Genomic DNA, 15,048 nt, shown 5'->3' on the forward strand with positions numbered 1-15,048 from the left:
ATAAAGACACTGCACCTTGGACTAGAAAGTAAACATCGGTTGACTAGGAAGTAAACTTGTGAAAATCTAGATGAAAGGTTTCAGGGTGTGATGCTGTGTTGACTAAATTATGAGGTAAGAACATGGAAATTTCCATGCCTAATTAAGCATGTTCACTGATTATAGAAATTTGTTTAGACATTAAGATTCTTTCTATTTTATTTTATTCTATACCAATGCATACATAAATGTTAATTACTACCACTTTAAATAATTGGATTACATGTTATAAAATCTGTAATGAAAGTAAATAAAATTAGATTAATTAAATATAATATAGAAAATGTGTTTGCTTTTCTAACTCAAGAATTAGATTTTTAAAATATAATTTAGAAAAAAGGTATTTACTCTAAAATAAATTAACCAAACAAGGAAACTTAAATTTCTTGAGTAACAAAAGGTATTTCCAAACATTTAAATCAACTAACTAATACATTTTTTTCAATTCAAAGATGATTAAAAGATATAATTGGAAAACAAATTAATTTTGATGAGTAGAAATTGGTATGGGGAAAATGAAAGAAAAGGGAAATTAAATTACCCTAAATTCTCAATAAACTAACTTAATTTAATCATAATAAAAGAAAAATGAAGGTAAGAACATGTCGGTTATGAGGAGAAGAAGAAACGAGAGAGGAGAATATTCTTCTTCTGTTCTAACATTTTGTTTGGTCCCTCACTATTTTGTATAAAAGAATACAAGTAATTCAAGTAAATAAAATCAAGAGAGAAACACAAGTGGCTTGGGACACCAGCAAATTGCCCATCTCACCCTTCATTAATAGCCTACAAGTTGCATCCTAAGGGGTAGGAATGTCTTTTCCTCACCACATCCACTTTCCAAGGAAAGGAATCCAAGAAATGAGGTCATCATCCCCTTTTGTCCATATTTATTTTTTAGAATTCTTTTTATTTTAGAGAATATTAAAGTACAGAAAGCACATTATAATTTATATATTAAAAATCTTGGGTGCAACGCAGCTCCTTGTAATAATAGTGAAGGAAGTGGGTTTTTTTTAATGTTTTTCGTCCCCCTTTTCTTTTCTTTTTTCATTCTCCCCCTTTTTTTATTTATTTTTTAATATAAAAAATATATATCATCTTAAATTTTTTTAAGTCAAATTGCACTTCATTAGTTATCTGATTTATCTTTAAATTCTTAAAATTAATTAAATTATATCAAGATAATTTTTACATGATTAATTTTAAGATTAATCTATTAAGCTAAATGTAATGACAATTTTAAAAAAAAATCAAGTTGCTTAAACATTTTTTTAATGTTAAAAGCAGGAGCGTTGAGATGTAAACTAGTAGGATGGTAATTAAAGGGTAGGTTTTATGGATTATTTTTGTATTATTATGGTTTGTGGGGTCTTAGTTGAGATTAAATAATGCGGTAAAGTTGAAGGAATAATAGAGTTGTAGGAATAATAGAAAAGGAAAGCAATCAAATGGAGGAATCTTGGAAGATTAATTTTTGCATTTATTTTATTAATTAATAATAATCATGGTTCTTTTTAGTTTTACTGTCAGTAAGAATTTATGCATTAATTAGCCAATGTAATGATGAAGTGCCTTTCTAGGTGTCTGGCAGGTGTCATCTTTGAAGCTTGGAGAAGTAGCCATTAGATCTTTGCTACGATTTAGCTTACGTTTATTATTACTACGATCATAGAGTTTTTTTAAAATGTTTTTTCAAATAATATAGATAATGTTTGATGTTTCCGGTTTGAGTCGATGTTTTAAAACTTGAACTAGATTTACAAGTCAACTCAAGGCTTGAGTAACCTAGAGCTTGAATAGGTTCAAGTTGAAAAAAAAATAAAGAAGGAATTGACATGATTAACCCTGTAAAAACTATATTTTGATTGATTTTATATGTAAAACATTTAATGAAGGATTTTTTGAAGTATTTTTTATAATATTTGGCTATTTTATTAAATACACACTTACAGCTTACAAGGTGATGCAAGAGGATTTTTAGAAGAAAAAAATATTTTTCTTAGCTATTATTATTTCTTATTTAGTTTAGGAAAATATTTTTTTATGGTGCTTTTACTTTTTTTCTATTTAGTTTAGGAAATCAAGTATTAAGATTGATAATTTTATTTTTCCTAGTTTGTTTAGGATTTTTATTAATTTTCCTTTATTTTTAGGTTTTTTAGTTTGTTTAGGTTGGTTTTTTGGTTTATTTAGGGTGTTGTAAACCTCTTAAAAGGTAAATCATAATAGAGTTTTCTCTTAAGTAACAAAAACTATGAATTAAGATTCTTGTGTTCTACATTATTTCATCCGTTAATTTGTTCTCTCTTGATATTGTCCTATTGTTTATGTTTTTGTTTGTGTTAGTTGGTATTCGAGTCCAACAATCTAGGATTATTGCTCGTTGTGCGTTGCAATCTCATGAATATTTTTTTGCTTTTTATGTGTTGCTAACAACTATGGTAGAAAAAGGTTGTAGAGTAGGGCATAGTCGATGAAGGGATGAGGGGGTTCTCCCCTGACAAAAAAATGTCCAGGAGCTTGTGATAGAGAATATACAGAGACAGATCACAAAGTTGACTCATCTATTAGAATATAAAGACCTATAGCAATAAAGTCAAGAGGAAAGTGACCATGGATTCCTAGGCAATACCATGAATCCATTCTAGAGGAAAGAGTAGAGTAGAAAGCCTTTTTATTGATAGAAAAATAGAGCTTGAGATTTTGAATTTAATATCAAGATCCCTGAATTTGCAAGAACTATACGGGAAGAAGATTTCATCAATTGGTTGAATGAGTTTTTTACTATAAAAGGTTCTAAAACAAATAAAGTTGAAATTGATTATGATCATATTGAAGGGTCGATCGTTTGCCTAGTAGGAGTAGTTAAAGAGGTCATGAAAGAGATAAAGAAAGTTAAGAATCAGTGACTAGGATAAGATGAAGGAGTGTTGTTTTTTTTTTCCTTTTATCTATATGCAAACCCTATACTAACAACTTCACATATTGAGACAATGAGGTAAATTTATTAACAATCATACTAATGACTTGGCATAAATGAAATAACATTTGGTATCGAGATATCAAACCAGTTTACTATAGTAGATCTAAGACGTGTAATGCTTGTTATCTTTGCGAACAATTTTGAAGGCATATTAGAGGGCTTTAACATTTGAGAAATAACATGTTGTTAGAGTAGTTAATAGGAGTTTTTTGAGCTTATCAATACAGTAAATGAAGACCCAACAATAATGAAAAGCCACCCACCCCAAGCTAGACCTACTCAGAAAACTCAACAGATAATAGGTTAGGGTTTTAGTTCCACATTCTGAATTTGTTTAGGGAAAAATTATTTTTCTTAGTTATTATTACTTTATGTTTAGTTTAGAAGAAATATTTTTTTTTATGATAATTTTTTTTATTCCTATTTAGTTTACCAAATGAAGTATTGAGATCGGTAATCAAATTTATAGGGTTGAACTAGATTTAGATTTTGATGGTGGTCTATAAAATTAATCAATTACAGTACTTTATTCTAAACTTGCTAAATGGACAAATGTTTAGCATTAATTATCGAGGGGTAAAACAATTGTCAACTTTGCTTATAGAGAAGGTCATGAACTCTTTTCTCTCCTCTTCACAATTCTCCTTTTTTTTTTCTTTTTTTTTCTTTTTTTTGAAGATTCAATAATGCCAGCCATCAACTTACACTGCCCCTTCTCTTTTGTGGCTTCTATGCCGATAAATAAACTCTCTTAGTAGATTTCTTTGTCTTTAGCGTTAGTGCTTGATCCAAAATGCCATCAACACTATGCACTAATTTTTTTGGCACATTGATCACAAATTAACCTTTAATTATTATCGTGGGATAAAAAAAATAGATAGCATAGATAAATAAATTATTTCATATGTAATTTTTTAACCAAATATATTTCTATCATCATTGTTCATATCTTCTTTTTTTATCATAAAATAGTAACCAAACACGGATATATCTAATGTTGTTCTTGTTAAAATTTAGTAAAATTGATTTTTTCCCCCTTGATTGTGTGTGTAATATGGTGAATAGATTATCACGAATATAATCCAAGTAATAAATGTTCAAGTTTCTTTTGGGTTTCAATTCCAATATGATCTCCATGCTTTATTAGGTCAGATTACTCGTGAAAAAATACCTATGGTTAAAAATAGAAACCCTATACTAAGAAGATGAAAATGTTATCTAGGGAGAATTCAACCTTCGCACGAAGTACGTGTCCGGATAGTCCAAAATCTTGATAATTAGCTCTTGGTTTTCCAGTGTCAAAAAACATTGATGAAAATGTGTTGATGCACTATTTTACAGTGGGGATTGTAACTTTCCATGAATTTGATTGGATTTTAAACATGTTATTTATATATAAAAAATATTTCTTTACAAATTATTTCAGAATTCGAATTCGAAATGAGATAGAACTCAACCCATCTCTTCATTTTTCATAATATAAATGCTCAAATGACAAGTCATTATAATAAGGAAAAATAAAAGCATCCCATTTTGGTTTATTTTCTGTTTGCTTGGTTGGAACTTATCAATTATTTGTGGATCTGTCTATGCAGCAGCATGCATGTGAGCTGGAGAAACTCAGCGCAGTGAGCTGGAGAAAAGGAGGATCACAGTGAGCTGGAGAAGCAAGGAGGATCCTCTCACAGACACTCTGCTGTAAGCCTTCCAAATTCTACACACAGACACACACACCAATGGGATAATAAATGCAGAAGTAGAAAAATATTAGGAAAAAGAAGGAAAATATCTGATTGCATCTGGGGTTATCCCAATGCATTGGTTTTCATTAATTATTATTAGGGAAATTAATGAAGTCAAGGCAGGGTCAGCGTTGGATTTGGATCACATAATTAAGATATTGGATTGAAAATGCATAGAAAACTATGTATTTGTGTGTTTGATAATTCATCCACCGTGTTTTTTAATTAAAAATATATTTAAATAATATTTAAGTTTTTAATAATTGAAAATTATAATATATAAATATATCAAAAATTGAAAATTTACTTATTTTTTCATTATTATCTACTTATTTTTTTTCCAGATAATAACCCTGAGAGGTGTAGCTTAACTGGTCAGGTTTTGGGTTTGCTCCCTAGAGGCCACCAGTTCGAGTCTTATAAATCTCATGGCCACTGGAGACTTACATGGTCGTTAACTTCAAGGCCCGTGGGATTAATCGAGGTACATACAAGTTAACCCGAATATTTACGTTAATCTAAAAAAGAAATTGAGATAACATAATGTCACTTATGAGTACATCCTATTTAAATGTAGAATTACATGGAATAAATGTTTTTAAAAATATTATTTAATTGAAAATATATTAAAATAATATTTATTTTTTATTTTTTTTAATATGAGCATATTAAAATTATTAAAAAAAACATCTAAAATTATCAATTTCATACAAAAATAATAATCTGAAAAACATGTTATAATGCACAAACAATACTCACTAAAACTGTCCAATTTTCTTGAATTATGAAAATAAAGCAAAGTGTTCACTCCTTCACCCAAAATATACATACACGAAGAACCCTAATTTTTTTTTTTATTGTGTAATTAATGAAGAAGAAGAAGGAAGTGATAAATTATTTGTTCTTGCTGTAATCCAACATCTCAAATCTTAATCATGAAAAAGAAAATCAAACGACGACGGTAACATCACGAGGGTAACATGACACAATACGTACAACCATTGAGATGTGACAACTACAAGGATGGAGATTTGAAGCCATTGCTATTAATTGTGATATCACTCTCAAAGACGACTTCTCGTCCTTATACTTTGTGATTGTCATTGTTGGTAGTGAAGAAATTGATTGATTTTTTTTTATTTTTTTTTTTTTGTAAATGCAGTTGTGTTTTAGATCAATGTTTATGCACCGACATTGTAACATGATTTTAACAAGGTATGTGGATAGTTTTGAACCAAATAAACATGCATTAAACTTAACCGACGATTCGATAGGTAAATTCAGAATTTAATTGATTTTGGTACATAAATTAGATTGGATTTTAAAAAAAATCTATATAGAGAAATGTTTTTCTAAACATAAATTTCAATTATATAAAATATATAAAAAAATATAGATGAATTAGAATAATCTTTTCAAAAATTAAATACATACAAAATAATTAAAAACAACCACGGTTTAAAAAAAGCTAAATTTAAAAAATATAATTTAGAGAGAAGGTGTATTAATTTAAATATAAATTAAAAAATTATTTAAAGAAACACATATAAAAGCATGATTTTTATTTAAAAAAAGTAAAATTAAAAAAAAAGTCAAGCTAGCACCTAGCTTATTCAGTAAGGGTTTGCGCGCGGCTCCTATTTTAAAAAAATAATATAATTGAGGTGGATGACATGTCATCTACCCCAATATTTTTTTAAAAAGAAAAAAATTTAGATGACATGTTATTTGGTATTCCCTAGATTTCGACCACTATGGTTACTAGAAAAGAAAAATCTATGTTTTTTTATATAAGAATCCACTTTTGACCTCAAACACCTAGAGAAGAGCTTAAATACCTTGATACCTAAATGAAACTCCCTTTACCAAATGAAACCCTTTAACACCAAATCGATTATTGTGGTGGTTGGAATTGGTGTTAACGCTGATTTTCTCTCTTTATCATCGGAATCTGATGATCTTTCTTTTATCTTTTAAACCAATGACTGAAAAATAACAAAAATAAACTTTTGTGTCAAATTTGAATTGAAAAAAATATTAAGGGACTAAATATTTATAATTTGTTAAGTTTGAGGACTAAATTAAACTATATGTGTGAACTTTGAAATTATCATCTATTTATGATGTCTTTTCTACTTTGATTTCTTATCTTTTAATTTTGTTCTTAGTCAACAAATTTGATTCAATTATCATTAAATTTAATATGAAAAGAATGTAATAGTGTAAAAAAGTATTAAAAAAATATAAGGATAAAATTTAAAAAAGTAAAATTCTAAACATTAAATCCACAATAAATTTTTACAGTGGATAATATGGCATTATATCACATTAATTACACCTGTAAAATGCAGCAGCCTCCATTGTTGTGAAAAAGCTTAAGGAGAAAGTGGACTTTTAGCGTGTGGGATGGGGGTATGTTTCTCTATATTAAAATATACAGTTTTTTTTTTAAATCTAAATTAAATAAAAAAATCAAATTAATAAGTTTTAAAATTTATTTATTACACTGGATTTAATAATAATATCAAATAAATCTAATTGCAGAGATTTGGTTTTGGCATTTGGCACTACCAGTAGCCATCCCTAAAGGCTAAAGCACAATTTTGGAAGCCATAAATAATGGGACGATGGAGATTTAAAGTCCTACAAGCGAAGGGACAACAACCCACAGGAAATGTCCCACTTGCCCACCACAATTTGCCCCATGAGGCCAATTGTTTTCCTTCCCCGGCGGCCTAAATTGGTATAAAAAAGCAGATTATACATGGACCCATCCACTTTGGAGTTTAGATCTTCCCTTCAGTCAATTCATCTCAAATGTTTTCTAGTGGGATTGTTTACCCGGTGTGTTTGATTGTGCGGTAATAATTATAGTTTAAAATATTTTTTATTTAAAAATATATTAAAATGATATATTTTTTTAGTTTTTAAAAATTATTTTTGATTTCAACATATTAAAATAATTTAAAAATATAAAAAATAAGTTTTAACAAATTTTATTTTAAAAATTTTAAAAAACACGATTTACAGTTAGTAGTCAGTAAACATGCTATATTAATGTAAGATTAGGTCCTCTATTATGCATGCCAACATGGACCAGGTCATATTGGTTTGATCAAAGACAGTGACAAAAAAAATTAAAAATAAAAACAATACCATGTGCTTAGATTTTATTATGAACATGACGTTGGAGGGATATGGGGGACGTTGGAGCCTGGAGGGATATGGGGGGGTTGTCCTCATATGATGTGCTCCATGATTGTCTGTTAGGGTTAAAACTTAGGTTAGGACGGAAGGTAAAGGTAGAGGGAAAGTATGGAGATAAAGGATGGAATCGTCTCTGTTTTTTTTTTTTCAATAGTTTGGGGATGGTGGATTTTAAGCTTGAGCTAATGAACCCTAAATCCCTAAAATGTTGTCAGAGGAATTCGTTTTTCAAGTTGAAAAAGAAGTAGAAGAGGGACTCATAAAGAAACGATGGAAAATGTGTAGTAATAGCAGAACATTTTCAAGTATGATTTTTTTTATTATTATTAACGTGGATATCCAGACCAGCTTGCGCATACCTCAATTAATTTTACAGGCTTTGATGTTAACGATTATAGAAACCTCCAGTGACTACGAGATTTATAAAACTCGAACTGGTAATCTTTAGAAAGCAAATCTAGAACCTGATAGCTCTAGAATTTTTTCGTATGATTCTTGAAATCATGTTCGGTTGCTATTCAATGTTGAGTAACCTCCAACAACAGAAGGTCCACTCCTTGCTGAACCATCCATGGATACCACCAGTTATCACCAAGCTATGGCCAGCTTTCATTAGGCAGAAGAGTTATGGCAAAACCATATTTGTCCCTGGGCCGTCTATGGGCATTGTATGTCCCACCCACATTCCATTGCCATATTTTTCTATGCATCACGAAACGGTGATGAATATCTAATCTACTGAAAAAGGAAAAGAACGAACGACTTTTTCGAACTTTGAAATGATTGCTCAAGCTCTACAAGACTCCTAGGGTCATGTTATAATGTAATGATTCCTCAGGAATCTCTAATGCAGATGTGAATGGCATTATTTTGATTAGATTAAGGATATTGCGAACAACTAGCTCGAGTAGTTGAGTACCGTCCCGTCCAAATGCTAGGGAAAGAAATGAAAACACTCGAGACTTCAAAATTAATCATCCATGAAAGAGACAATTGAGAGAGTTGAGACGAGGAGCAATGGATCAAGTCAGAGAAAATTGGTATGAACAATGATTTATACTTGATTGGACTGATGAGAAGATGTTTTCTTAAACTGGGGTGGATTCATTTTGCCTATGGCAGCAAATAAGGTCTCTCACTTTCTGTCATGATTATTCACCTGAATTTACCATTTATTGTGTGCCATTCTAAGGGGGTAAGAGTGGAGACCATTCCAGCTGAGTGGACAGATCTTAGTATGGTATGAGTGTTGAGGAACTCAGGCGTCTCAGTGTAACGCCAGGATTTGCATTATCATAACGAATTGTCTCCAGACAATCACGAAGTAGATTAGGTCAAATCATTTTCGCCAACTATGGACAAGAACCATCCATGGCAACTGAGAATCACAGACATAATGTCATTACAGAGTAGAAAGTAAATGAGCTAAGAGAAGCTTTTCATTTCACAGAATTAAAATGCTTTGAACAACATACTGCGGCTAGAATATCAATTTCAAGCACAATAATCCAATCTAAATCAGCCGACAGCATCAATCATTTCGATCATGACATTTTCTGACTGAAATCAAGAGCCTGTAGCAAGGATATGCTATAGAATTGAATATTCTTTAACAACATAAAAATATTGCTATACTTCATTTTTCACCCCTTTTGGTTGTTACTATGAGATCATTGTGAATGATTACAGTGTAGGGAAATTGACAAAAATCAGACAAGGAACTGCCTGAAGCAGCAATTCATCACCGTTGGTGATCCTCCAAAGCAGACCTATTTGTGATGTACCTCTACATCTGATACGTGCCTTGGAGGTTTGCTCATCTTCTGCTGGTATTTGGCATATGAGTACCACACCCCACCAGTTGTGTTGATAACCAATCCAGTCACATTCAAAGCATGGACTTCCACGCCACCCAGTACGACAAAACCAAGGGTCTGAGCAGCAAAGGAAAAGGAAACTTAATGCCCTTTTTCATTTTATTAAAATGTAACTAATGATGCAGGTTCAGTTCAATTATTGAGAAGCTAGGAAAAGAAAAGGGTAATGGAAAAAACCAAAACAAATTGGTTTAATTGTTAAAATTTCAAGTTTTTTCATTTCTTCTTGTAGGTTCTCTACAAAGACAAAAGCAACAAGGGTTATATGCACATACCGTGGACCCAACACCTTTGAGAACTCCCACGATGGTTGTTGTTAGAGCTGAGTTGACTATGGTACATAGGAACATGGTGAAGTTGAGAACTATGCCCATTACTAAAGAAATAACAAGGATCACCAAAAATGATAAAGAATTACTCTGCAATAAAAAACAGATTTCAAGTTAGAAACCAATTCTAAATAAACTGCACATGAGCGCAAAGTGCTGCACTTCGTAGAGGAAAAAGGAAATTTGAACTGTCACTGCACTTTATAGATGTTTTGATTGCCATTCAATTTGTTTCCCATTAAATTAGATGATCAGGTTAGAAAGATTTACCAAGACACATACCATATCAAGAGGCAAAACAATATTTCAGACTTAAGAAAAGGCCATGCATGGGGAAGCCTAGAGTTTCATGGATACACTAGATGATGGCACCTTGAAGCACGATAAAAATCTAATGATTGAATAGGGCATGATGCACCGGATAATAATGCTATAACTTTCAAAGGACTTAAACTGAGACGGGAACATAAATGGAATATGATAAATAATAACTTTGGCACTTCAATTTAGCACAAGTACGTGAGGTCAAGGTTTCAAGAGTGTTCATTACATGAATCCAATTTTGGATTACAAGATACAATCAATACCCTCACCCCACCGTCAGACTTGGTATTCACAAGACATGATGAATACCCTTACCCTTGCACTGCCCTCGTAAGAAAATGAGTTCTTAGATATTAAAAATGTTATCCAGATCATTCTGAAATGACCAAGTTTTATGTTGTCCTGATTTCAGTAATCAGGCTAACACTGAAGGCATCAATCAACAATCCCAAATTGAAAAATATGAAATACAGGACTCTAATTGAATGTGACTTAAAACCATTTAATCCTTTTCAGTGGGGATACCAACTGGAAGGACAATGATTGAAACTTACATAACTGACTGCTCTCTGAAATATGTTTGACCAATGATGTTGTACAATTGACATGAAAAACTGATGTGTTAAGTGGAACACAGAATTTTCCAGGTAATGTATAATCGCCTATGCAAAATATATTAGACTGGAATTCGATGATGTTAACTCCCAAACTCTCATATAAAACTTTGAAATGTTAAAAGTTTTGAGCATCAATTATTAGATCAAAGTTCCATTTGTAAACAATCAGGAGAAGAGCATATGCAATTACACAAGAATAGCATGCTATCATGCTGAGAATAGGCTTCAGAACATCAGCATGCCATATTTTCCTAGCACAATCAACAACTGAGTCTGAATAAGAGGGGTTAAGATTCTAACCTTTGCAAACAATAATGCTAGAGAGTTTGGAAATTCTCCTGTTGCTATGATGAGAAATATCAAGAATGGAAGAGAAAGAAAACTGTTATAGAACATTATCTCAATAGAAGAGAGGCCATCCTCTGCACCAGATCTTTCAACTAACACAAGGTACATTGTCTGCAGTTCCAAAGCACAACTGCTATTAGTTAACAATGAGAAGGAACCATCGTGCTTCATTATTCACATCCCTGAGCAATTAAGGAATTAATAGCAAACCTGAAAGAAAACAGAAGTGAGGGCCATGCCGTAACCCCAAAGGTCAAAAGAAAAATCTCCAAGTGCTGCTATAATAACTCCAGCAGCAATTAATAGCACAGAGAGAGTAACCTGAAACATGTAAATGTGTCAATAATTTGAAGGAACTTCCCATATTCAAGATCTCTAGTCACAAAGATGCCTTGTCAAGGATTCAGTGGGTTGGTAACTAAATTGCGTGTATATAACATAACAATTGGTCTTTCAGCAACAGATATCTGCTAGTTGAACAGCGAGCTTCTTTTTCATTTATAAAATTAAAAAATCAACACAGGTGGTACTGTCTGAATTGGAGCCAGAAATGTGAATTATGGATCATTCCGTCAATATCATTAAATATAATCATTCGACTAAGAACAAATTTAAAACAACAGCATATAAATAAAACAATTGGCAAAACAGAGTCCCATGTATATCTAAATACATTACAAAAGAACACAGTAACTATATAAGTGCAAAGTGGTTTAATAAGTGGCAGCGCAAACCTGTGTTGTAGGTTTTCCCTTTCCTGAAGAAAATCCAGCTATAAGTACCGCAAGTGGTGTGAGTCTCTTTATTGCAATATACATAGGAATATTAACTCCTTTCAAGCTAGCCAAAGCAAATGCCACATTAGCATTGTAGAATAGTGAAACCGGGAGAAGTTTTTTAGCTGTTTGCATATCTACTCCCCTTGATCTCGTATACCCCATTTGCCTACCAAAATGTATAAGCAATGCTGTCGCCAGTTGCTAATCCAACCAACCAACCAATAACAACCAACCAATTGCAGCATCCATTATCAGTAATCATAATCACCGAAAACACACATGAGAACAACAACAACAACAACAACAACAACAAAAAGCCTAAATATCTTCAGTACTCATCATCATGTGGATCCCACAAATATCCACGATACAACATTAGCACTGATTTTTTTTCCAAATAACAATACAATAAACAAAAGGGTGTATTACATTTTTGAAAAGTTCAATACCTGCAGAGTGAGAAGGGTCATTGAGTGACCATATTGCATCAAAATGGCCTTATTGATAAAAACCATAGCCATTGAAGCAATCCCATATGATACAGCCGCAACCAAACTACATCCATTCATTCACACACAATCATCACTAACATGCATTCAAACAAATCAATCAGATAACAAAATGTGATAAAGGATTACATGCATTAATTAATGGGCTTCGAATTAAGAACTGAATAATACAATAATATAAAAAAAAAACCTCTTATAAGGACTTGCTTCTGCTTCACTGCGATTCTCCATTGCTGTCAATAGAACCAAACAAATCCCAGAATTTTATTAAAAATAACAAAGAAAACAAAACCCTGCAAAATAATCAAACAAAAAGCATCAAATTAGAGAAGCACATATAAAAAGAAATCATAAAAGGAATCTGGGACATCATTAAAAAACAACCACCTTGGTAAAAACAATTTTTTTTTACATCACAGTAACAAAAAAAAATAATCTTTTTTCTTGGATCAAGTGAGAGGTTTTAGTGAGTGGTTTTGTTGGAGTGGAAAACCCATAAAAAAATAATGGAGGGTTTGGAAAGAGAGAGATGGGAAGTTAGGGATTTGTTGATAAAATAATATGTCAAGGAAAGGGATAGACAAACAGCTGGCAACACCCACGGGAGAAATCGCCATCAGATGAGACATGGTTTTGCTTTGTTGTTCCAACCTATCTTCCACTCTTATCATTTTCAAGATAAACGGTCTAAAATGTCAACCACTACCTAATCACATCATTATTGGATCCACTCTAATAAATAGCCCACCATTACTTCTAATTATTTGTAATGTTTGTTTTGTATTGTGTTTAAAGAAATATAATTTTAATGTATAAATGTTAAAAAAAAAAAAAAAATTTAATAAATTTTCAAGTGAAAAATATTTTTTTAAAATATTTTGTTACCATAAAACAAGATAATATATGTTTGTTATTGTAATTACTATTTAAAAAATAAATTTTTAAAAAATATTTTTATTTATGATTAAAAAAAATATATTTGGCTAAAATTATTTTATGAAAGTAGATTTCCATGAATACAAAGCAACTTCTTTTAATTTTTATAAAATTAATATTTGAAACGTAATTATACATGAGATCTAGTAAAAACAAAGGAACTATTTGATAAACAAGTGATTTTTTTTTCTTTGTGATTGGATAAAAAACATAAATTACTATAATATCAAATACGTTTTTAGTTTGTATTTGATATTGTGATAGCTTTTATAATAATAATTTGAAAAAAATTAAAAAACTTACAAATTATAGAGTTTTCAGTTTTTACAATAATTTAAAATGAAAAGTAAATTTAAGTTATAAAAATCAAATAACTTTTAAAATTATAGTGAACTTAAAAGCATTTTTAACCGCACCGGTCAGTTTTCATAGCTACTTCTCATGCTTGGTAATTTAAAGGATATTTGGGACAATAATAATAATATTTTTTCACTTAAAAATATATCAAAATATTTTTTATAAAATATTAAAATAATTTAAAAATATCAAAAATTAATTTAAAATCAAAAAAATCAAAATTTTATAAAATTTTACTTCTACCACTGCCCAAACAATACAGTTAAGAAGTTAGAGCTGGAAGTTCTGTCTAATCCAACGAAGCGGGAGATGCTAGCAAAATTACTAACTGAAATGATTTCTTATAAAAACATGACAACTTTGAATATAGATGATGTGTTTAAAATGGATGGAAAAAATAGTTAAGTCTCATGTTTAGAAACATGATTAAAATATTAATTATAGTTTTTATTTTGAATTCAATAAATAAATAAATTAAATTCATGAATTTAGAAAAAATATTATATTATATTATTAAATTTATTTTATTTTCTATATTAGTCTAGTGACAAAAGGGAGAAAAAAGGGAGGAGTGATAAAGAAAACATGTAAATAAATATTTTAAAAATACTAGTTTTAACATTAATTTTTATTTATGCAATAAAATTTAATTCTTAACATTTAAAATAATTTCTAATATAAAATTTTAATAAAATCTCTAAATCAAATGTAATCAGAGGCTTGATGTTAAAAATCTCGAAATTACAATTTTCGGCGGTGAAATGGTTAAATATTGGCCTGAGCTTAGACCCCCACAATTTTTGGCGGTAAAATGGTTGAATGTAGGCCTGAGCTTAGGCCCCCAGTTTGGCCGTCGGTCACTATAGCCACACGTAACTCAAACCAGCCCTATCATCCTAGGCAGTTCCAGTTCAATTATGCATATCAGTCATCATTCAATCAGGAAGGCCCTTTTAACTTGTTCTTGACACAAAAAAAAAAAAAAAAAAAAGAGATTC

The 15,048-nt window shown here is 30.6% G+C and overlaps 1 protein-coding gene across 1 annotated transcript; it reads right to left on the minus strand.

The window, feature by feature from the left end:
- Positions 1-9,395: 9,395 nt before the first annotated feature.
- Positions 9,396-13,420, minus strand: LOC7458721 (UDP-galactose/UDP-glucose transporter 7). The gene is made up of 8 exons (XM_002324342.4): positions 13,145-13,420; positions 12,948-13,050; positions 12,698-12,803; positions 12,204-12,449; positions 11,680-11,790; positions 11,422-11,580; positions 10,127-10,270; positions 9,396-9,908 (listed from the first exon to the last, which is right to left on the minus strand). The coding sequence occupies exons 2-8, from the start codon at positions 12,986-12,988 to the stop codon at positions 9,744-9,746; spliced, it is 972 nt and encodes a 323-aa protein (XP_002324378.4). The 5' UTR covers positions 12,989-13,050; positions 13,145-13,420; the 3' UTR covers positions 9,396-9,743.
- Positions 13,421-15,048: the final 1,628 nt, after the last annotated feature.

Source organism: Populus trichocarpa, chromosome 18 (genome assembly GCF_000002775.5).
Source record: "Populus trichocarpa isolate Nisqually-1 chromosome 18, P.trichocarpa_v4.1, whole genome shotgun sequence".
Classification (NCBI taxonomy): Eukaryota; Viridiplantae; Streptophyta; class Magnoliopsida; order Malpighiales; family Salicaceae; genus Populus; species Populus trichocarpa.

What these genes read in the sequence shown, in the direction of transcription:
- LOC7458721 (XM_002324342.4), bottom strand. Translation starts at nt 12,988, where the DNA reads ATGGAGAATCGCAGTGAAGCAGAAGCAAGTCCTTATAAGAG. An exon ending in TGACCCTTCTCACTCTGCAG is followed by an intron (nt 12,450 to 12,697) that starts GTATTGAACTTT and finishes TGGTTGGATTAG; the next exon opens with CAACTGGCGACAGCATTGCT. An exon ending in TCAAAGGTGTTGGGTCCACG is followed by an intron (nt 9,909 to 10,126) that starts GTATGTGCATAT and finishes TTTGCTGCTCAG; the next exon opens with ACCCTTGGTTTTGTCGTACT.